This window comes from Mustela nivalis, assembly GCF_964662115.1.
Source record: "Mustela nivalis genome assembly, chromosome: 6".
Classification (NCBI taxonomy): Eukaryota; Metazoa; Chordata; class Mammalia; order Carnivora; family Mustelidae; genus Mustela; species Mustela nivalis.
In genome coordinates this window covers 3,144,250-3,168,864 of record NC_139025.1, presented here as the reverse complement: position 1 = coordinate 3,168,864, position 24,615 = coordinate 3,144,250, and the positions used below count along the sequence as shown (strand labels likewise).

Below are 24,615 nucleotides of genomic sequence, written 5' to 3'. Positions count from 1 at the left end.
CCGCAAAGGAACTGAGAGAAAGAGTATTAAGAGGGAAATACAGAATCCCTTTCTACATGTCCACAGACTGTGAAAACCTTCTCAAACGCTTCCTGGTGCTAAACCCAATAAAACGAGGCACTCTAGAGGTAATCGCATAAGTGCAAAATAAGTAACGATTTCGGAGAATCTTTATAGTATTTTTAGAACTTTGCTTGGATTGTAGGACATACTGAATACTGCCCTGGGGCTTTTTAAGCAGAAATTGAGACATTAAAGGTTTTTCTGAAAGTTACCCTTTGAGATATAATCCTTGAAATGTTGAAAATAAATTTTTCTTAATATTATGGATATTAGTATGTTTTGTTCTACACTGCTAATGAAAAGTTCACCTTTCAGCAAATCATGAAGGACAGATGGATCAATGCAGGCCACGAAGAAGATGAACTTAAACCATTTGTTGAACCAGAGCTAGACATCTCAGACCAGAAAAGAATAGGTAATTACTCTGTGCCTGCATGGTGTGTGTGTGCAAGTAACATATTTCTGTATTGACGCCTGTGGATATGCTAAAATGGGAATAATAGGAAGTTAAACATAAGTTACATGATTCACCTTATGTGTTGTCATATTTAGGAACTTACTATAGTGTAAAATATCACTTAGTAACTCAGAAATAAGCTAACCGCCCGTTTAGGTTAGAAAATCTACAACATTTTGGGTCAAATAAAGGAAATTTTATCCTATAACACAGTGATTTTATATCCAAACAAAACACATATACTATATTATGTCCTTCTTTTAGATATTATGGTGGGAATGGGATATTCACAAGAAGAAATTCAAGAATCTCTTAGTAAGATGAAATATGATGAGATCACAGCTACGTATTTGCTATTGGGGAGAAAATCTTCGGAGGTAAGAGTAATCAGAAAGAGCTAACATGACTTTTAGGTAAATGAGTTTAATAAGCTCTTTTCTTAGACTTTATTTCGTTACTATGTATAATATTTGATGTATCATTTTTAAATTTACCTGCAAATGACAGACCTAACTGCTCTGACCATTACAAACTACTGTTTTAACTTTGAGGTAGAACCTTAACAGTGGGTATTATACCAAACTTGAATGTTCTAAGTTAACCTATAGTCATTAATAGTTTAGAAATGATGTAAAGAAAGTATGAGATGAGTGAACAGAGAGCATTTTAAATTATATGAAAACGCCTAGAAAGAATCTCATAAACACCTATCCTTTTGTGAGCTTTTTCATCAGTCAGAAAAATATTTTTCCCCAAATTGAAGGTTGTCATTTTTGTACAAATTGTGTACTTTTGTACAGAATTCTTCATCTATAATGTGATGTGATTCTTCATCTGTAGAATGAACTGTTTGTGAGAGGTTTGTGTGTTACGAGAAGTTTAGTTTCCTAACATACCACTTGGGTTCGTGTTGTGGTTTTTGCTCTGTTCTTCTCATTTCCTCTTAGCTGGATGCTAGTGACTCCAGTTCTAGCAGCAATCTTTCACTTGCTAAGGTTAGGCCAAGCAGTGACCTCAACAACAGTACTGGCCAGTCTCCTCACCACAAGGTGCAGAGAAGTGTTTCTTCCAGCCAGAAGCAGAGGCGGTACAGTGACCATGGTAAGTCTGAGACCATTCCAGTGTGTTCCTTGCAGTCTCCCCTTACACAAGAGACCTCCTGACATTGGGAAGCAGCCCTTGGTTTAAGGCCTCCTGGGATGGGAAACTGACTTGATTTCTTTTCAGGGCATTTCTTTCCTACCAGTCCTACCAATGATGGCATGAACATCTCAAGGCTCTGATCTCCTTGGTACACTCACTCCTCTGGTACCCCTGCTTCCGTCTCTGGTCCTCTGTTTCGCTCTCTTCCCCATCTCTGCATTGGATTTACTTTCCTGATCATTGTCCAGCACTTGCTGCAGTGGTGAAAATGTTCTAGATCTGTTCTGTCCCATAGAGTAGTCACTGGCCACATGTGGCAGTTGAGCACTTGAACTGGGAAAATTGGTTTTCAGTTTTGCTTAAGCTAAATTTATGTGGCTATATGTGGCCTTCCGTGGAAAACATATAGTACCCCAGTTTGCCATGCTTGGTTTAAAATTTTTTTTCCTTAAGGATATTTATTTATTTATTTGTTTACTTACTTACTTATTGTTTATTTATTTGACAGAGATCACAAGTGGGCAGAGAGGCAGGCAGAGAGAGGAGGAAGCAGGCTCCCTGCTGAGCAGAGATCACCCGCCTCCACCCCTGATGCAGGGCTCGATCCCAGGACCCTGAGATCATGACCTGAGCTGAAGGCAAAGGCTTTAACCCACTGAGCCACCCAGGCGCCCCATTGGTTTAAATTTTTGACTTGGGTCGTTCTCAGCCACACACTCTGTTGATGTGACTAAACATCCTCAATCTTAAAATATTTAAGATTCAGAAATGAATCTTTTTTGAGGCTTTGGACCGTAAGAGATATGGTTACCAAACTTAACAATTCTTCTGCCTTCTAGGCAGCCCCACGTGTGGGGATCCAGAGACGTGTGTGTGCGCGCGCGCACACGCACGTGCTCGCTTACGCGCGAGCACATGTACATACTTATTTGCCTGTAACCTGTGAATGTGCACATGACATTTATAAACCTAGCGTTGGGGCGCCTGGGTGGCTCAGTGGGTTAAAGCCTCTGCCTTCGGCTCAGGTCATGATCCCCGGGTCCTGGGATCGAGCCCTGCATCGGGCTCTCTGCTCAGCAGGGAGCCTGCTTTCCTTCCTCTCTCTCTGCCTGCCTCTCTGACTACTTGTGATCTCTGTCTGTCAAATAAATTAAAAAAAAAAATTATAAACCTAGCGTTGATCTGAGTCTTTCTTTGTTCATGTTCAGGTTAGTTTTTAAGGAGAGGTTTTCAGTGCCTCTGAACAACAGGACATTTAGCAAAATGCCTACAGATTGTTCTGAATCACCCAGTTTAAAGGGAATTATTCGTAAAGTCCTGGGGTGAGGGGGAACTGGTTTGTTTTTGAGGGGTTTTGGGTTTGTTCGGGGTTTTTTTTTTTAGTTTTCTCATATCTCGAGTGACTGTCTTAATAAGTTAATTCTTCCCTAAGTATGTATATTCCATTTGGATTGGTAATACCTTTTTTCCCCAGCTCAGAAAATTTTAGAGCTGAAAAGAGCTTTGGACATGGTGTCATACACTCACCTAACCCCCATTTTATCAATAAGGATAAAGACCAAGAGAGCTCACCAAGTCTCCCCAGGTTACATAGAAGTGGGAATACCTGTTGCAGAACCCCCAGACTTCTGGGCCTGGGTCCTCTGGCTTTGTCCACTAATCCATTGATCGATTACCTCACAGAGTAGTCTTTTCATAATAATAATGATCCTTCCTTCTTGGAGCCTCTAATATCAAAACACGCATAAAAGAGCAGCCATTGGCTGGCTCAGTCAGTAGAGCATGTACCTCTTAATCTCGGGGTTGTGAATTCAAGTCCCAAGATGGGAGTGGAGCCTACTTTAAAAAAAAAGTTCATAAAAGAATATTTCCAGAAGTCCATGTATATAGAAAGCCACGGACTCGATTCTGTGTTGTTTTTTATTCTTTTATTCTTTTATGGGGATGAAGATAGTGGTCAGCAAAGGAAAGATTTGGGTATGCCTCTGGTTGTGTTCCTTTAAATGCTAAAAATGGGGGGCGCCTGGGTGGCTCAGTGGGTTAAGCCGCTGCCTTCGGCTCGGGTCATGATCTCAGGGTCCTGGGATTGAGTCCCGCATCGGGCTCTCTGCTCAGCAGGGAGCCCGCTTCCCTCTCTCTCTCTCTCTGCCTGCCTCTCCATCTACTTGTGATTTCTCTCTGTCAAATAAATAAATAAAATCTTTAAAAAAATAAATAAATAAAAATAAATGCCAAAAATGGGATAGATTCTACACACAGTGTCTAGTAAAGCACACCCCCTTGATACCGAGTAAAAGCAGACAAGCCTGCAGCTAACCCAGCTTTGAGCTTGTCCTCTCATCTCTCTGCTTCTAGATCCCAACAGTTTATACCTTTCTCTGTAAAATTACAACTTGAGTTTTTCCTGTGGTTCTTTATTTCGGTCACCTGTGTGAACCCCCTGTATGTGTCTACATATTTTTCTGGTAAGGGTGATCTTCATTAGACTTTCAAAAGTTTCTTTGTCTTATTAAAAGAAAAAAAAGTAAAGAATTCCTGGTTTATTAATCAATGAATGGTATTGGGGCATATGATAGTTACCAGAAAAATATTAATTTGCATCCATTTCCCACATCTTATACAAGGGTAGATTCCATTTGGAATGAAGATGTGAATATAAAAAATATGAAAATATTAAAAGAAAAAATTTCTAAAATGAGATAATTTTCTTTTTCTTTATAACTTGGAGTAGTGAGGGTTGTTCTCACGATTACCCCAACACTGACATCCATGGAAGAAAAGACATATTTACCAGGTTTTACTATATAAAAATCACATTTCTATATGAGTGAGACAGCCACACCATGGAACACTGCTCAGCAATAAAAAGGAACAAAGTGTTGATGGATGCAGCCATTTGTATGGATCACAAGGGGACTGTGCTGAGTGGGGGAAAAAATCTCAAAAGGTGTCATGAAATTGATCCGTTCATGTAACATTCTCGAAAAGAGAGAATTCCAGAGATGGAGACCAGACCAGTGATTGCTGGTGTTTAGCGAACTAGAGGTTGGTGTGGAGAGGGTGGCTGTGCTGGAAAAGGACAGGCCTTGAGACAGAAGTGCTCTGGCTTGACTGATGTTGGCCCTGGTGGTTACTGTGCGTGGAGCTCACTGTTCCCAGACACAAGTGACGCTGGGAGACAGTGCAGTCTGAGCCAGGTTTCAGAGCAGTTCAGCAGTAAACCTAGAAGTGCAGGATGTCTTTAGCTGTCTCATGCTGTCTAGAAAAAAGATAAGTGTTAAGGGTAATATAACCCATGCTTGTTTATTTCTTTGTTTTTTATGTTAAAATTCCCAAACTCAGAGCTTAGTTGTTTCCCTCCTGTAAATAAAAGCAAACCTTTGTATACTTCTAATTCAGTTTCAAATAGATTTACCATTTAGATTTTTGTCCGAGAAGTAGCTTTTTTGTATCCCGCTCCAAGCCCTGTTTAATAGGTCTAAAATGTGAAATTTCTTCTGTAGAATAAATGATGAGCATTTGATGCCATTCCTGAAAATTACCATTGAATAACATACATAATGAATATACTAGTTATCATCGCATTCATTTCCAAAATTCTTTGAACTCCAAATCTCCTGTGCTACCATCAGAGTCTCCAGATGCTTTTTTATAGGACATCAGTTAATTGTCCATCCAGGATGTCCTTAGGTGTACTCCTCCTGGGGTGGGGGTGTGGCTGGGAACCCCTGCCCTCTTCCTCCCTGCTATTTGCTTAAGGAACATGGCGTTCCTCCACTTGTGTCCCCTTTCCCTGTCTACTCAAATTCCTGTTTATCCTATTATTTAGATTATGAGTGCTTTAAAAGAGATCCAGGATAGGGGCACCTGGTGGCTCAGTCAATAAGTGTCTGCCTTCGGCTCAGGGCATGATCCCAGGGTCCTGGGATCAAGCCCCGCATCGGGCTCCCTGTTCAGTGGGGAGTCTTCTTCTCCCTCTCCCGCTCCCCCTGCTTATGTTCCCTCTCTCACTGTGTCTCTCTCTGTCAAATAAAAAAATAAAATCTTTGAAAAAAAAGATCTAGGATAAAACTTCAGAAGTCATAACCCATAAATCTGTACTGTTCTGTTCCAAAGGTGAAGGCATCTCTCCTACAAAAAAGGGTAAGTTTCACTCTGATGTCCTAGGGGAAGCAGTTCATTCTGCGTGATGTATGTGTATCAAGTTAGTTTGATTATGTATCTGTACAGTAACACTCTGAAGATGTTTTCAGTGGACAGCTATCCCTGAGGTTAGCTCTGAAGCACAACTGTACAAGCTTATAAATGCAAACAAGCAAACAAAACCAGAACTTTAAGAAAAGTAGAAAGGGACAAGGAAGTGAAATTTCCAAATTGAACTCAGTGCATAGGGAAGACATTATATGTGAACGGGAAACATCCTCTTACAGGATTTGACTCTATTGTATTTTTTTAGATGATAGCAGTCTTAGGTCCTCTTATAAAATATGTTTATTTTCACAGAATAAATTGTAAAACTGTATTCTGACTTTTAAAAAGTAAACTCTTCATTTTAGCTGGACCGGCTATTCCTTCAGTTGTGGCATATCCAAAAAGGAGTCAGACCAGCACTGCAGATAGTGACCTCAAAGAAGACGGAATTCCTTCCCGGAAGTCAAGCGGAAGTGCTGTGGGAGGAAAGGGTATTGCTCCAGCCAGTCCCATGCTTGGGAACGCAAGTAATCCCAATAAGGCCGATATTCCTGAGCGCAAGAAAAGCTCTACTGTCCCTAGTGTAAGTATTGTTAAGCTAGAGAGCATTCCTAGGATTGTAGGGTTATGGCGGTCTGGACGTTCTGTTCCTCTCTTCTCATCCACCTACAGTGCTGTCCTCATCAGGCCACCATGCCCAGGCTCAGCCTGTAGAGATCACCTTCAGTACCTGGGTTGAAGGTGTTTCTTACTGAGCCCCATCCCACTAGATGAGTGTTCAGATCTTTCTTGCCAAGGACTGTGTCTGGTTATTCCACAAACATCTGCTGAGCTTTAGGTCATATCAGGTGCTGAGAAATAGAAATACCTCATACCTGCCAGGAAATAAATAAAACCAAATGACGACAGAGCAGGCAGACGGCTGCAGACAGAAGCCTAACAGAGTGTGCAGAGGACACTGGGAGGTCTGATTGGTTGAGGGCCAGCGATGTGGTGTGCATCTTCAGATGCAAAAAGCATTTGACTGAGTCCTTACTGCGTACCAGGGACTGTGCAAGTGTTTCCCCATGTAATAGCTAAAATTTTAAGGTGAGAAAATGAAGAAAAGTTAGGTAATTTCCTAAAATTATACTGCTGATCTGTATCCATCTCTTAATCCCTATTCTTAACAAATCTCCCCCTTAAGTTGGTAGTATTTATTAAATTCAGTCTATTCAGTTTCAGGAACTTTTCTATGAATTGAAACATGTTCTATCTGACTAATATAATGATTATAATTCTTAACACTCTTGAAGTAATTTTAGAAAGAATTTCCAGAGGATATACAGTATTGGGAATATTCTATAACCACATATTTTTCCTTCAAAGTTAACAATGGCACAGCCCTCTCTCTACCTCAGAAAACCCAAAGTGTGGGGGCCCACTGAGAAGCGCAGCTGCTCTTTTCCGGACGCTCTTGTTTGTGCTGTTCTGGGGATAGGAGCTCATAGAGAGGCCCCAGGGGGGTTGTCTCTGCCATCCTCTGACCTTCTGTTTTATCAGAGTAAACCCTATTTGCAAGGTTTTTGATTTTGCCTTCCTAATGCCATAAAGTTGGGTTGTCATGTCACAGTCCTACAAGTTCAGTTCAGTCTCCAGCTTTTGTTGAGAGTTGTGAGAGCAAGCTAAGACCCTGTCCTCTGCCCTCATGACTTTCTGTCCCTATTGCTCTACTCAACTGCATACCTCCCTTTTGAAGATACACCCCCCCAGCATTATCAGATACGTCTGATTATTTATAAAAGAAAAAAAGTAATGTTACTAAAATTTTCTCCCATTTAGACTGGAATTTCCCTGTACGTGGTCTCCTTGTGCTGTCTTAAAGGTGGCTGTGTTTCTCTTTGTATAAAAATTCTTCTTAGGGGCACCTGGGTGGCTCAGTAGCTTAAACCTCTGCCTTCGGCTCAGGTCATGATCTCGGGGTCCTGGGATCGAGCCCCGTATTCGGCTCTGCTCAGCGGGGAGCCTGCTTCCTCCTCTCTCTCTCTCTCTCTCTCTCTCTCTCTCTCTCTCTGCCTGCCTCGCTGTCTGCCTCTCTGCCTACTTGTGATCTCTGTCAAATAAATAAATAAAATCTTAAAAAAAAAAAATTTCTTCTTAATCTGGGGCGCCTGGGTGGCTCAGTGGGTTAAAGCCTCTGCCTTCGGCTCAGGTCATGATCCCAGGGTTCTGGGATTGAGCCCCACATCGGGCTCTCTGCTTAGCAGGGAGTCTGCTTCCTCCTCTCTCTCTGCCTGCCTCTCTGCCTACTTGTGATCTCTGTCTGTCAAATAAATAAATAAAATCTTTGAAAAAAAAAATTCTTCTTAATCTGATAAAATTCTGTGGTTGTTAACTCCTTGCTTGTTAATTTTGAAAGCATTTATTTCCTTGCTTAATTTTTTTTTAAAGATTTTATTTATTAGAGAGAGAGAGAGACAGAGTATAAGCAGGGGGAGCAGGAGAGAGAGGGAGAAGCAGACTCCTACTGAGCAAGGAACCTGAAATGGGGCTTGCTTGCAGGACCCTGGGACCATGACCCAAGCCAAAGGCAGATGCTTAACTGAACCACCCAAGTGCCTCTTCCTTGCTTAATTTTGAAAGCATTAGCTTTTCAAAAATAGGTGTGGGGGCGCCTGGATGGTTCAGTCGTTGGGCATTTGCCTTTGGCTCAGGTCGTGGTCCCAGGGTCCTGGGATCAACCCCTGCATCAGGCTCTCTGCTCTTCGGGAAACCTGTTTCTACCTCTCCTACTCCCCCTGTTTGTGTTCCTGCTCTCACTGTAAAATGAATAAAATCTTTAAAAAAAAAAAAAAAGAAAAAGAAAAGAAATTTGCGGGGGGCGCCTGGGTCCTAGTGTTCAGTTGTTAATCATCCTCCTTCGGCTCGAGTCATGACCTGAAAGAACCTGACACGGGGTTCAATTTTTTTTTCCTTTTGTTATTCATCCTTTGGTGTCATATCTCTGAATCTGTGTAATGCAAGGTTGTACAGACTTACCCCTGTGTCTTTACTAATAATTTTATAGTTTTTAATACTTATGTTTAGTCCTTTGTTTTTCACTCTTATTATTCTCATGCTTGATATTTGTTTTATTTGTATGTTTACCTTATGTTTCTAATCCTTTTTTAATTTTTATTTTAAAATTATTAGCTTTTAAAAACAGTGGATCTCTATCTTCCCACTCTGTTTAAAGTAATATATGAACTAATTTATGGATTATTGTAGCCGGCTTTTTTTTTTTTCTTCTCTTTTTATTTTTATTTTTTATTTATTTTTTTAAAGATTTTATTTCTTTGTTTGACAGAAAGATCACAAGTAGGCAGAGAGGCAGGCAGAGAGAGGGGGGGAAGCAGGCTCCCTGCTGAGCAGAAAGCCTGCTGTGGGGCTTGATCCCAGGACCCTGAGGTCATGACCTGAGCCGAAGGCAGAGAGGCTTAACCCACTGAGCCACCCAGGCGTCCCTGGCTTTTTTTTTTTTCTTTAAGATTTTATTTATCTATTTGACAGAGAGAGATCGCAAGTAGGCAGAGAGGCAGGCAGAGAGAGACAGACAGAGAGGAAGAAGCAGGCTTCCTGCTGAGCAGAGAGACGGATGTGGGACTCGATGCCAGGACCCTGATGACCTGAGCTGAAGGCAAATGTTTAACCCACTGAGCCATCCAGGCACCCCATAGCTGGCTTTTTAAGAGTTGCTCTACCATAGCCAAGTTTCACTCTTAATGCCAGGAGACAGCAGAGGCTGTTGCCTCCACCCTCTTTTGTGATCTTTTAGCCAGTACCACTGATAGCTTACTGTCAGTTTATTCAAAGACTAAATCATTCTTGTGTATTTAAATGAGCTTGTTTTTCCTCATTGTACCTCCTTATTACTAAATGGTAAAAAGGCAACCCCCCCTTTTTTTTAATAGAGTAATACAGCATCTGGTGGAATGACACGGCGAAATACTTATGTTTGCAGTGAAAGAACCACAGCTGATAGACATTCAGTAATTCAGAATGGGAAAGAAAACAGGTACGAAATTTCACTTGTTTGCAAGAAAATCTGTTTTTCCCAAAAGAAATGGAAGCATGTTGTTTACTTCTCAATTTTTATAATCAAAATTCAGATAATAATGGTAAGTATTCTTTCACGGTAAGTTAAATATGATGGAAATTTTGAGCAAGATACTAGAATTCCAATTCCTGTCATTGTTCAGAGCTTGTTTTCCTGGCAGGTTGTGCGTGTGGTAGTGGAAAGGATTGAGTTAAATGAGGGAGCTTTCCTAAAGGAGACACATCTTAAGCTGTGTTATAATTGTAGAGTAACAAGTAGGGAAGTGGACATTATTTTGTGTGCATTAACAAGTTGAACGAAGGGTGAAGCGGGGAGGGATAAGGACCCAGGGCGCAGGGAGCCAAGCCTCTGTAGCACGGTGTGAGGCATGTGGGGAACCTTCAGGAACAGGCCAGCAGGTGACCAGAGGGGCCAAGTGGAGAAGCTGAGTGGGAAAAGTGGGATTGAGTAGGGCCTAAAACCATCCTTTAGGGGGAGAGAAAAAAGAGAAGAAAGAGGTTGGGATTGGTAGAGTAGTTAAATATATTCTTTATGGAAGAAGTTTCTCAGGCAAGCATGGATTTCCTTCTCTTCTATCGGGAAGAGTAGAGTATAAATTAAATGCAGAGGGGTGAGGTAAAGCCACAATGCGCAAGCGAAGTTCTGGAGTAGAAATCCATTAAGTAAATTCCCGCCATTTTCGTTGTCCCCTGGCCACCTAACTTGAACATTGTCTGGTCTCGTCACAGTCCCATGTCTGGCATCAAAATGGTTTCTTTCTTTTTTCCTGATACTTACTTTCTGAAGATGCATCGTATGGTTTCTGTTCCCTCGAGATCTCATTAGTCAAATGTTTGGTCACTAACTTCCACCACGGCCTAAGCAAAGATTCTGCTTTCCTCTTCCATCCTCAAAACAAGACTATCATTTCCCTCTCCCATAGACTACTTAACCCTGAGTTGACATGAAGCTAAAACCTTATTGTGTGAGATTATGTGGATTATTCCGTGCATTTTTTTAAATATTTACATTCCAGGATTCTCTCTTCTGATTCCTGTATGTGTACTTGTTTTAACGTTGTCTTTTTCCTCATGATTAAGAACTGTTAATAACTTGAGTATGCGATGGCAGCTGTGCTATATAGCTTGTAGGTATTTTAATAGTAGTCTATTCTCTGGTAAAGTTTCTTTCTTTTACATTCTCAAATCTATCAGATTTCTTCTAGTTCAGTGTTATTTAATAGAGTTTCTCAGTAGAAGACAATTAGAAGCTTCTAATGTAAATGTTGTTTCATGACTCTTTTTCCTTTCGGAAATTCTTCTAAATTGTTGAACTGTTCTACCAGATTCTTCTTGATCTTAGGAAATACAGTTCTCTGAGGTATAGAGTCAGACTTTTTTTTTTTTTTAAAGATTTTATTTATTTATTTGACAGAGAAATCACAAATAGATAGAGAGGCAGGCAGAGAGAGAGAGAGAGGGAAGCAGGCTCCCTGCCGAGCAGAGAGCCCAATGCGGGGGACTCGATCCCAGGACCCCGAGATCATGACCTGAGCCGAAGGCAGCGGCCCAACCCACTGAGCCACCCAGGCGCCCTAGAGTCAGACTTTTTAAAAGGCTCTTAAGACCAGGATCTACTACTCCCTGCTCCCTGGCTTATGTTTGTATGTGTGCACATGGTCTTCTAAATGTCCCTTCCTGTAGGATTCGACTCACTCTTCGGAAATAGTTTGAAGAATTCTCTAATTTCTTTGGAGTCACTACCTGTCTGTGTCCTCCCTGCACACACCTTCCCTGCTGAGACCGACTTCTCCATATCCCAGCCTAGGCCTCATTGCTTCCATCAGCTTCATTTAAATGTTTTGCTTTTGAAAGTGGTTTTTTGTTATTGTTGTTTGTTTTGTTTTTTATCTTTAGCCAAATAGTCTCAATGTCAAACCACTCAAGACAAGGCCCCAAATTTGTATAGTATCTGGATTTTCTTTTTTATCATACAGATTCATTGAAAAAATGTGGGAAATTATTAGAGGCTTGAATGCCAAACTAGTCATATTTTTTACCTTCAGTTAGGGCAGTAAGTGTTAGAACGTTCTCACCCCTAAAGTAGATGCTGAGTCTTTAATCAGATCCACTGCTTCTTCTCTGTGCCCAGATGACTTTTTAACCAGACAGTTACTTTCTTCTCTCTGTAGAGAGATGTAGATCTTTGACTCCTTGACTAAAATCGCAGTGAGCTACAGGATGCCTGGATCCCTGTTAACTTGTGAAGAAGGGGGGCGCCTGGGTGGTTCAGTGGGTTGAGCCTCTGCCTTCGGCTCGGGTCATGATCTCAGGATCCTGGGATCGAGCCCCGCGTCGGGCTCTCTGCTCAGCGGGGAGCCTGCTTCCTCCTCTCTCTCTCTGCCTGCCTCTCTGCCTACTTGTGATCTCTGTCTGTCAAATAAATAAATAAAATATTAAAAAAAAAATTCTGAAGAAGGACTTTCATTTTTGTTTTTAACCATGAATATGTGGGACTTTTTTCTTATATGGATGTATGTTTATACAGAATTCCAATGTTGAGCATGGCTAGTAAAGGCTGTGCGAGTTTGAACTGAAACTATGCATATCCTACACAATTCTTCTGCTGTTGTCCAAGGCCTACCATGAGCATGGGACGATGTTTAAAGTTCTCCCCATTGGCCATGTCATTGTTGTTTAATTTTAAAATTAATTTTATGGGTTGATTCTTACCAGTGCAGTCGTTCTGTTTTATCAGCTTTGCTGTATGAAAATAAAGAAATCATTGTTGTTTAAAGAACAGAAGTTACAGGATTTGGCAAACTGTTACTTTGGCTTGAGTACATGTGAACTGTTTTCTGAGTTAGACCGTTGTTTTGACACCAGGCATGCCAAAATCCAGCTTCCTTTCTGCTCTGTCTCCTGATGTAGTTATTCTGCCTTCTGATGGCAGACTCTGACTGTGGCCCATTTCCAGCAGTGACCAATGGTCCATATAAACTAGGCGTGAGAGAGTGTAACCACAACTTCAGTTGTGTGATTGTGTCACAGTTGTGTAGTTCTATACAGCGAGTCTTAAACCAGTTAGCACAGAGACTGACACATGATGCTGAACACATCCTGGCTTATGGATGGACGCACCAGTAAACCATTCGGATGGGAGTGTGAAGAATGTCTTGAATCTTACTTTATACTGACTTCTTAATTATTTTGCTAACCTCCACACATAACATGGACCCTGTCCTGCTCTTTCTTATACTTTTAGATATGTCCAGAGACTACTGAAGTGTTCATTTGAGGGCCCCCAAAGAAGTAGTGTGATATAGTTACAATAAAGCACAACAGAATCTTTTCAGAGAAGTTTTTAGGTATTTGATATTCTAGGTAAGATTTTAAAATTGTAAAATGTCTCTGTTATTTTATCCATTTATCCCTTTGTCCTGAATCAAAGTATAGGGATTGAGCAGAGAAAGTTCACACATGTATCTTTTGGTTATATTTTTAATTCTGCCTTTGCCCAATTACAGAGTATGGTTTGAATCAGCAACCAAAACATTCCATATCAGAGTGTTCCAATATGGCATAAATGTCATATCAAACGAATTCAAAATACCTATCCTTTAGTAACTGTAGGTAGAGTAGTTTCCAAAAAAGACAAAAATACAGACATAAATACCGAGCAATCAGACTAACAAGAATCTCGTACAACTTGAGCTGGTTAAGGTTTGAAAATGGTTTTCATGGTCTGCCTTTGGCTCAGGTCATGATTCTAGGCTCCTGGGATCAAGTCCCGCATTGGGCTCCAGGGAGCCTGCTTCTCCCTCTGCCTCTGCCTCTCTCTCTCTCTCTCTCATGAATAAATAAAATCTTTTGAAAAAGAAAATGGTTTTCCCTTGGGCCCAGAAATTCTAAAAATGTAATGCAGCTGCTGTTTTGCTGATGTAGATGATTATGGGCTAATCTATTAAATATAATCACCATTTTTAGCACTTTTTGGTTGGTAACATTTTGTCCAGTTTTCTCAGCAACCAACTTGATGACCTTTTAGAATATACAGCCGAGTGTGATACTGGGGTTGTCTGTTATAAACAGAATTTTTGTGACTTAAGGGACACCTGGGTGGCCCAGTTGGTTAAGCGTCTGCCTTTGGCTCAGGGTCCTGGCATCAAGCACCACATTAGGCTCCTTACTCAGTTGGGGGCCTGCTTCTCCCTCTCCCTCTGCCTGCTGCTCCCCCGGTTGTGTGCACACTCTTGCACGCTCTCTCTTTCTCTCTCTCTCTGTCAAATAAAATCTTTAAAAAAAATTTTTTTTGTGACTTTGTACAAATTTGAAATTCAAAAGACATTTAGTGAGTTTACTGTTTCCTAAATCAAGGCTCTAAGCCTACTGTAGAAGTAAAAACAAACAAACAAAAAAAACACCACATGTCTTGTTGCTCGGTTTGTGAAACTCGTGATGTGACAGGGATTAAATTTCTAAAATAATTCATTTAATTTCCTTCAGGATTAGTGTGTCAAAAATTTAAAAATTTACAATGAAATATCAACTTATACTTACCTTTTTTTTTTTTTTAAAGATTTTATTTATTTGAGAGATAAGCATCACAAGTAGGCAGAGAGGAGAGGCAGGCAAAGAGAGCGGAGGAAGCAGGCTTCCGGCTAAGCAGAGAGCCCGATGCGGGACTCGATCCCAGGACCCTGAGATCATGACCTGAGCTGAAGGCAGAGGCTTGAACCCACTGAGCCACCCAGGCACACCCCCCTCCTTTTTTTTTTTTTTTTTTTAAGTTTTTATTTATTTGTTTGAGAGAGAGAGAAGATAGAGACAGAGCTGTGGAGGGGGAGCAGAAGAAGAGGGAGAAGCAGACTCCACCCTGAGGGCGGAGCCCCATGTGGGGCTTGATCTCTGGACCCTGAGATCACCACCTGAGCTAAAATCAAGAGTCGGCTGCTCGACTGAGCCACGCAGGCGCCCCTTACACTTCCCTTTTGAGAAAAGTTTATAACTTTAAGGAGGGTCACTGTTTTGCTGCAAAGTATCCAGTCTTGCCATGCTTATGTGCCTTATAGGTCTTGCCTGCACAGTCCAGCCGTTGAGCGGGGTACCTTGGCAGGCAGTAGATCAGGCATCTTCTTGCTCTGTGTGCTCACTAAAAGCTCTTTCCTTCTTCAGGTCTTTGGGATCATTCATATTCTCCAGGGAAGAAGCCAGAAAACCCGTCTTCCTTTCTTCCCTTGCTTTTAATGCACGCATTGATCCTAGCTCCTAATTTGAGCAAGAGAATGTCAGCCGCTGGGCAGAGGCATCAAGTGGGTTGACCCTTGACCTGCCCTAAAAAGATAATAGAGCACAAAAGACCATCATATTTATCTGTAACTTGTTTAAAAATGAAGTTGTATGTATATATATGTATATGTATGTTTGTGTGTATGAGAAACAAGCATTTCTCAAATAGTTCAATCACTCCTTATTCTGCTGTTTTCCCTCCGCTTCTCACTACTGCACTTGACTAGTCTTCAAAGAGAGTTGAGGGACTCCTGGGTGGCTCACTGGGTTAAGCCTCTGCCTTCCACTTGGGTCATGGTCTCAGGGTCCTGGGATGGAGCCCTGCATTGGGCTCTCTGCTCAACTGGGAGCCTGCTTCCCCTGCTCTCTCTGCCTGCTGCGTTGCCTACTTGCAATCTCTCTGTGTCAAATAAATAAATAAATCTTTAAAAAATAAAAATAAAAAGTTGAATCAGGGGGACCTGGGTGGCTCAGTCAGTTGAGCGCCAACCGACTCTTGATTTCGGGTCAGTTGTGACCTCAGGGTTGTGATACTGAGCTCTGCATCCGGCCCGTGCTCAGTAGGGATTCTTCTTGGGATTCGCTCCTCCCTTTGTCCCTCACCCCCTCGCATGTACTTGACTCTCTCAAATAAATCTTTTTTTGAAAAGTGTATCTTTTGAGTTCCTATAACTAAAAAAGTGCAGGGAAGGAGTCAGGGTCCGTCTCCTAATTCCTCTTTCTCTGTAGGGGTTTCCTGGTTGGGCTCAGCAGCATTCGGCTTGGCATCTTCCCACTGAGCTCTCCTCAGACAGAAGCCCTGGGCTTGGCTCTGGGTCCATGCTGGTGTGGTTCTGGCCAGTCTGTCACTGGCCAGAGTGGCTGGGAAAGTCTGGGGTGGAGTCTGAATCCAGAGCCTCGGAGCTTGTTTCCCTCATAGCGGAATTCAAGTGTCGTTGGCTTGGGAAAAAGAGTCAATGCTGAATGGCAAAAACATGAAATCGAATCTGTATTTATCTTCATAAGACATTTGTTTCCAATTCTTTTGTGACTATATTAGAGCCTTTCTCCCAGGTCAGAAGACAGAATTCTCAAACAAAAATGCAGGGACAAATTATCTTCTTGAGAAATTTATTACAGACACATCTCCTCACCCCCTCAGTCAGGACTGTCAGAATGCCAGGGACTCCCGAACATACCTTTTCAGTGAGGAGAGCATTTATTGAGCACAATGCTTGCAGGACAGTCTAGCAGGGAAGGGTCACTGTGATATAATATTGGGCATAGTAGCAGATGAAGGTAGTATAAAAGGGGGTGATTCGCTGCTGATGGGAGAGGGCATCAGGGGAAACTTCGTGGAGAGGGTGACTGCGTTAAATTTTTATGAAAATCGACGATGCTTGTTCTCCAGGCACAGAGAATAGTTCCTATGAAAGTTATTTGACCTGATATATGACCAAGGGATTGCACATGATAGGAGCTCCCAAAAGTCAAGTTCCCAGAGGTAACAGCAGAAGGTAGAGCCTGGAGATGCAGCCAGGGCCGGGCTGTGGGTGCCTGAGGGTGTAGCTAGGAGTTTGAGGGGTTTGAACTTGGTCCTGAAGACACAGCGTGCTTTCGAAAGGCTGTAGCCGATGCGCACCCAGTGAAGGCCAGGAGACCAGTGAAGACGGGTGCTAAGGTATAGGCCAGTGTGGGTCAGGAGGGAAGACCCTATGTGGGGAGACCCTGGGGTAGAGGTGGGGAGGGTGTACAGACTGATGTGCAGAATCAGAATTCTGAATCCCTGGCTCGCCTCAAAGGAGAGAAACTGCCTCTTTGGAACAAGGACAGGATGACTGAGCTGGAATTAAGAAGCAGCGTGGCCATGGTGAGGCTCCTTCACTCCGGGCCAGGTGAAGCCGTCGGGGTCCACAGCCACGTCTGTTGCTGTTTCTTTGTCTGCGAGCAGTTGAACTACTCTTGCTAGATTTTCTGCCTTGAAAAAGGGGGCTCTGTTGACCCCGTAGGGATTTTGACTTGTTTATAAAGAAGTGAATGCCCTTTGCATAGGAAGATTGTCATCTGTCTTTAAACAGCATAGGACCCTTGGATAAATGCACCTAGTTACTATTCCTATCCTTTTACTAGTCCATTTAAACTACGTCTGTGCGCTGGGAGACCAGGTAGGGCACAGTGTGCTCACGTTGTGGGTTCACTTGACGGCTCCAGTTGGAATGGGGCCTCTCTTTCCGGAGAGGCTTGGTTTTGTACACAGCTTAGAAAACAATGCCCCTCTCATAAATATTCAAACAAGATGTCATTTTTCTTCTTTAAAGCTAAAACATCTTTCATTGTTTGGGAAAAAAGCAGCTACAGGTTAGTAATTGCTGCTGAATCCTTAAAACAGGGTTAAGAGATTTTTGTTCTAAGGCAAAAATGAGCTGGTTTGGGGAGGAAGGTGTGTGCTTGAAATAGCAGGTCGCTCTTTTTGTCACTGCGCCATCATATTGTTGTTTCTGCCTCTGCCTGAACCCAAACCCCCTCCCAGCCTGACAGAACTGTTCGCTTACGCAGCTAGCCCTGCCTCAGTTTGTGCCACAGCTTCCACCTGTCGGCTGAGACATCAGAAGTCGATGTCCATGTCAGCCTCGGGGCACCCCACGATGATGGTACCTCCAGTAGACAGTGAAGGAGATAACAGCAAGGCTGTGTAAGACAACTGCACATTCCTCGTGAGACTCGTGTGTGCCCGCCGCTGCTCCATGCTGTGCTGTGGATTTTATAGTCCACGGGTCGTTACTCTTGTGCACAAAGTACCCTTCCTGTGTGTGGTTTTAGTTAAGTGCATCCTGTGTCATGGTGTCCTTGGTCGTCTGTGTGTCTTCATGCCTTTGCATACTGCAAAGGGTGTAAGCAGTCCCCCTCCTCTCCACGGTGCTGCTCTTAGCATGTGGGATCTGATAGTAAACGTGCCATTCGTGTTTGTGTGCTTCTAAAACATTTTAGTTGCCTATTCTTCGATTTCACCTGCATAGCCTCTGTTTATTTTATATTGGCAAGGTTCTCTGCATGTAAGCAACTCTGAGAAGGAAGCAAAGGGAAAAGCTTGAGTTAGCCATTCCTTTGTCCTAGAATTTCCCTGCATTTATCTTGTCCTTGAAAATACGTATGTCCTATTACCTTAAACCCCATGAGGCTGTGTTTCATTATATACTGTTTATTTGATACCCTCCTGTTTAGCTTGCCTTTTGGTCCTGAACCCTATAAAACACCCCCGTGGGTCTAGACATTTATTAGAACTGGTTTTCTCCACCATATATAAGAGGTCTATTGTAGATTTTTGTGTGCCATGTTTGCCACAAAGCTGGGCTCTTGTGAACAAAGATGTGAGACCATTCTGTTCTGATCTTCTAGCACTATTCCTGATCCGAGGACTCCAGTTGCCTCGACGCACAGTGTCAGCAGCGCAGCCACGCCAGACCGACTCCGCTTCCCACGGGGCACAGCCAGTCGCAGCACTTTCCATGGCCAGCCCCGGGAGCGGCGGACTGCCACGTATAATGGCCCGCCTGCCTCACCCAGCCTGTCCCACGAAGCCACACCATTGTCACAGACTCGAAGCCGAGGCTCCACTAATCTTTTTAGTAAATTAACTTCAAAACTCACAAGGAGGTAAGTGCTGGGTTGTGCTGGTGGTTTGGAGCGAATATAAGAGCAAAACAAGAAACGTCTTCTCTGTTGTGTGAAGCAACTGCCCAAATACTTTTCACTTTGTCTTTAACTTTTTTTTTTTTTTTTTTTTTTTGCTGAGAGAGATCACGAGCAATGGGGAAGAATAGAGGGAGAAGCAGGCTCCCCACTGAGCAGGGAGCCCAATGCGGGACTCGATCGCAGGACCCTGGGATCATGACCTGAGCCAGACACTTAACGACTGAGCCACCCAGGCACCTTTCGCTTTGTCTTTAGCTCATGTTTTTCTGGTTTATATATAGAACTTTATACTTTAAAACCTTTTGGAGTAGGAATTACAGAGCTCAGAATCTTCACAGCACCAAAAGTCCTCCAGCACTAAGGAGGCTGTTGCACACTTCTGTCCACATGGCATGTTTAATGCAGTTCAGTAAAACCCCACCTCCAGTATAGGCTGGCACTCCAGGGGCAGTTGCTGCCAAAGACAACGTGTGGTCTGGACATGGAGGAGAGAGACATTTCTTCTCTTACCTCTCTCACCTCCTGTCATTGTCATTGAAGAACACTAAGTTTCCGAAGGTCTAAATCTGTCTACGGCCATACCACCCTGAACGCGCCCGATCTCGTCTGATCTCGAAAGCTAAGCAGGGTTGGGCCTGGTTAGTACTTGGATGGGAGACCGAAGGTCTAAATCTTAAAACTGTTCTCTCTGTCAGTAAGTTATAGTAAGAACAAGGTAACTTGCTTAAACATATAGTTTGGCAGATAAAATTCCTGATTTCTTCTCAGCAAGAAGCTAGCATCTGGTGGTGTATAAAAATCATTTTTCCCTTTAGGTACTTTGAACTTTATTTCCATAACCTAATCTGGAGGCTGCAAAGGCTTAGAATCATTGACTGCTGTAAGAGGAAGAAGAAAAAGTGCCTCTATGCACCATACGCACACAGGCAGAGGCACCATTAGCTAGGACCACACTCAGGAGACCTGGATGCCACTGTACTCTCAGGACTCCCAGAAGAGTTTCCCAGAAATTGAGCCTCACAGGCACCTGGATGATTCAGTCTGTTAAGGGTCTGCCTGCAGCTCAGGTCATGATCCCATAGTCGCAGGATTGAGTCCAGCATTAGGCTCCCTGCTCAGTGGGAAGTCTGCTGCCCCCTCCCCTTCTGCCCTCCCTCAGCTTCTGCTCTCTCTCACTTTCTCTCTCTCTCTCTCTCAAATAAATAAGTAAAATCTTGCCTCACCATGGAGTAGTATGTCCAGGGCGTCCTGCAGCTCCCATGTTGCAGACCCTCTTGTGCATCATTTTTATTTTACTCAGAACAACAGAGTCTGATACGGCTGGCACCCCCCTCCTCTGTTTCTCCACATTCCCTGTGGCTCACTAGCTGGCTGCTTTGTTTCCTGCTATCTTTGGTATTTAACCTGTAAGCCAGATCCCACTTTTCAGTCTCCTTAATTCCTCCAGTAATGTTAAATTCTTTTAGATCAATCACTTGAACTTAGCCAAGTCACATTCAGCTGCCTTTCTCCAGGTAATCTGCTTGTTGTCAGGACATTGGCGACCGGATTAGGGAGGACTTCTGCTTTATCTTATTGATTGGAGGTCAGAGGAGGGGCCAGAAGTTACAGTCCAGCTTCTTACTCTACCCCTTTGTTGAGACCCCCTGTTCCCAACTGGGCAGAAGAGTAGAATGGTCCAAAGGACTTTGCCAGGTTTGGGGCACCCACTTGGGACCAGTAAGAGGAGCAGGGAGCTGAATCCAAGAAGGGTCTGGTGATCTCCAGAATAATTTCTTCCTCCCTCTCAGGGTTATCCTAGGGCCAGTCCCAGGCCTCTCTGTTCCCTAGTTTCTTCCTTGTGGACTAAACTGAAATGGAATCTCCCTCTGAAACTCAGGTGGTAGGGGAACGAGCCACTTATCGTCTTGCTGGCTTTTCGCTCCCTGGCCTTGCTTACTGCTGACTGGTGTTATACACGGGGAGAGCCCTGGGTGCAGTGGGGACGCACCCAGTCAGATCTGTCTGAGCTGGTTGCAGGACAGGCCGCTGTTTGTCTTCACGCTTCAGTCTGTAATGGGCTCTTTAAATAAAACCTTACAAATCAAGAATATCCTTGAATTTATTTGTACCTTTGTGCTCTTTTTTGGTCATCCTAATGCTATCATTGTTACAGGTAACATCAGCTAACATTTCCTGATTGCTTATCGAGTGCTAAGGTGAACAGATGTCTATAGACTTATAGAGATGTACTTGTTTTACGTTGATAAAGATGCACATGTCTACGCACACATTCTCTTACATTCATTTAATCTCCTCCACGGTCTGCCTGTGTAATAGATATTATCCCAATTTTGTAGGACCACATGGGAGATGAGGTTCAGAGAGTTTAAGGCACATGTTCAAAGTTATACAGCCAAAAGTTGCCAAGCCAGGTCTGTGCCTCCAGAAGAGGCCCTTGAGTCCGCTGTGCGTGCTGCCCTGCAAGGCTGTCAGGGACAGTGTGGGTACTTGTCCCTCATTTTCTAATGTCTAATTTTCTTTTCATGTCTTTGAATTAAAATTGGAGACTGAGCTTTCTTGGTTTAATTTTAGAAAAATCTTAGGGGTTATCTTACTTTACATTTCCAGGCAATTTCTACCCCTAAAGATTGGCAGAAATATAGTCTTCTATTTGTTAAAGTTTGCACACTGAGGTCTGTAGCCTCAGTTTACTGTCCTTTAGAGGTACACTGATACAACTAAGTGTTAGATCAGCGAAGGCTGCTAATCCCGCCCTAACAATGACTGTGCGGATCAGAGTCCTGGCGCCTGTGAGAGAGGCGGCGCAGGGGTGCTTTTGGAGGTGCTGCATCGGAGGCCTGCTGAGGTGTGGTGGGAGGACAGCCGGCACCAGGTCTGCATCTGCTCGTGGCTCTGACTCTGCCCTGGGTATGTGGGGCTCCGGAGAGTTGTGTGCTCTTCCGCCTCAGTAGTCAGAAGGAGTGAGGCTGTCCCCTCCTGCGGGCAGGCCTGGCCTACATAGGGTGGTCATACCCTGAGACAGGATGTTCATGCCTCTGTGTGCGTCAGATTGGTACGGGCCCCCATGAACCAAGCCTCAGTCCTGCCGCTGCTCCTCTTTATACACCACCGGGATTCATGGCAGGAAATGTGAAGAAAAACAGTCCTACGGCACTTGACCAGTAACCCCGACTTTCCTCAGGTAGAAAATTGGGAAATTAAAATACATCTTAAAGGGCGCCTGGGTGGCTCAGTGGGTTAAGCCGCTGCCTTCGGCTCAGGTCATGATCTCAGGGTCCTGGGATCGAGTCCCGCATCGGGCTCTCTGCTCAGCAGGGAGCCTGCGTCTCTCTCTCTCTCTCTCTCTCTCTCTCTCTGCCTGCCTCTCCATCTACTTGTGATCTCTCTCTGTCAAATAAATAAATAAAATCTTTAAAAAATATATATATATATCTTAAAGACCTTTTAATCAGTTTTCAACTAAAATAATCTTTTGCATAATTCCTGCCTTATATTTATGTAGTGCTTAATTATTTACAAAGTACTGTCATGTGTGTGATCTTCTCTACTGCGTGTAACCCTGCTGTGTACTGCTTCTGATTTGATTACGACGTGGTTGGCTGGTATCTGCACTAGTTAGATGTTTTTTAAGTGGTTGTATCTGAAGCAGTGCCAGCTTATCCATGTTAGAACAACAAGTCCAAGGCCTTCATCCCTTCGTTCACGCAGACTGAACCCTTTGTTTAATCACAGAACTGGGAGGTTTCAGAAATAGTTAGGTGAGCCAGCCTGCACTTGCCCAGGAATGCTGACCACATGATCGTGCAAGCCTGACTCGTAGTTTGGAATTTCTTTGGTCAGATTCTGTTCAGAACAACCTAAGCATCTCCTTAATTTTTAACGAGCAAAAAGCCCCTTCTTAATACAGCTCTTCCAGTTTATTCCATAAAACATCAATTGAAAACCCCATTATCTTATTATTTAATATCCATTCATTTTGCCATCTAAAACTCCGAAAAGTCCGCTTCATTTTAAATCCCAATCACTTAGTTTTTTCTTAAAAAGTGATTTATGTCCTACACTGTAATAGGCATTCTGTGAATGTTTAAATCATCTTCCTGAGATAAGTAAAGGTTCTCTTAATGGTTGAACATTTTTAAATGAAATTTTTAATGTTATATAAGAAGGTGAGGTTTTTGTTTCTAAGACATTCTCAAGAGGATCGAGAGGTGTTACCCTCTTACTGTATTGTACTGCAGATGATTTCTGTCACTTCTTTAACATAGGATGTTGGATTTTATCATCTTACAGTATATCTATCTGAAAACCCTTAAATATATTTAATTACAGCTAATGTCAATATTTACTGCTGAATTTTTCTTACAAGTACAGATTTTTACATACTCAGTTACCTGTAATTTTACTTTTTCAACAAATGTCTCTGTTCCATTGTCCTTTAGACAGAAGAGGAGCCCTATTTTATTTGTTTTTCTTTCTCTCTATAATTGACTAGATTTTCTATTTAATTTGTGCAAGTCATTTTTGTTAATTTTGTTTTTGGCTTAATTTCTTGTAGAAACATGTCATTCAGGTTTATCAAAAGGTAGGATTTATATATACACATTTTTTTTCCGATCCTTACCCCAAAATGGCTCCTGCAATTAACATCAGGTTTGGCTTTCTAGCCTTGTTTTTTTGTTTTGTTTTGTTTTCTTAAAAACTAAACTTTCTGCTCAGAACTAAATACTTATTTCTTTGTAAGGAAACCTTGGAAAGAAATAGATTAACTCTGTCAGGCATTTGTAAAGGGACTGTGGCACCCACGTAACAGTAGGCCTGTGCATGCTCTGTGCATTTTCTTTCTTTGCTAGAATTATTTAGCATCCAAATAATTCTGTCTTCATACTAATAACACTTAGCATGCTTCTGTTTGAAGAATGAGTTGTTCAGTAATATTAATGTACAATTACTGATTGGCCTCCAGCCTGCAGAAGGTAAGTTAAGTGGTAACTGCTGCCATCTTTTATACCATGAAGGATTGAATTAGCAAAACACTTTAAAATGACTGGGAAATTAGCTAATATTTTTACATGCGAAACAAGCACAAAATTCAAACCTATAGCCTCATTTGGTTTGAGGTTTTCAGAAATAAAGATGTGGGCAGCTTACAGCAGAAAAGTTTTAATATTTTCAGAGAGTTGAAGAGTAAATAGTATTCTGTCTAAAACCTGCTTTCCACCAACCACTGAAGGAAGTAGGCCTTACTACTTTACTGAAAGCATGTGGTAAATCTTATATATTCCTACCAGATGATTACTTTTTGTTGACGATAAGTCAAGAGAACAAAAATGTTGCTCACCGTCTTGGAATGCACAGAGAATGAAGCAGAAAATCTGCCATATGAGCCACCTGTGCCCAGAAAGCCAGGCTGTGGGGGGTCTGTGTGTTGATGAGGTCAGTGGATCACTGAAAAGCTATGTGAACATGAGCTCTTTGTTAAAACTGTGGGAGGAGTGCTTTCCTTCTAAGGGAAATTCCACTACGTGATTGTTTTTTAATCTTCCCCGTTGCCAAATTTTTCCTTGCACAGGAAATTTGGTAGTTGTAGGTAGGATTTAACTGATAGAATTCATTTCCTTTTAGTTAAAACCCATTACACTTTGGGGCAGGGGTTAAAAAGTCAGAATAAAATCTCCAGTTCCAAAGCCAGGCAAGAGTACCTGTTGCGGATGTGATGCAGGTGTGTGGCCGGAGCCTCCCACCCC

General features: G+C 42.6%; 1 protein-coding gene across 11 annotated transcripts in view; it reads left to right on the top strand.

Moving 5' to 3' along the window:
- Positions 1-24,615, top strand: part of MARK3 (microtubule affinity regulating kinase 3) — a 120,011-nt gene that overhangs the window by 91,973 nt on the left and 3,423 nt on the right. For 2 of the 11 annotated variants that reach the window (XM_082737424.1, XM_082737420.1), the window contains exons 9-17: positions 9-128; positions 379-478; positions 785-897; positions 1,468-1,621; positions 6,220-6,437; positions 9,784-9,887; positions 17,706-17,867; positions 18,572-18,829; positions 23,427-23,453. In XM_082737424.1, the coding sequence (XP_082593550.1) occupies positions 9-128; positions 379-478; positions 785-897; positions 1,468-1,621; positions 6,220-6,437; positions 9,784-9,887; positions 17,706-17,867; positions 18,572-18,829; positions 23,427-23,453 (1,256 nt within the window). The remainder of the gene's footprint in view (positions 1-8; positions 129-378; positions 479-784; positions 898-1,467; positions 1,622-6,219; positions 6,438-9,783; positions 9,888-17,705; positions 17,868-18,571; positions 18,830-23,426; positions 23,454-24,615) is intronic. The other 9 variants (XM_082737423.1, XM_082737426.1, XM_082737429.1 and 6 more) reach the window with 6 other exon arrangements.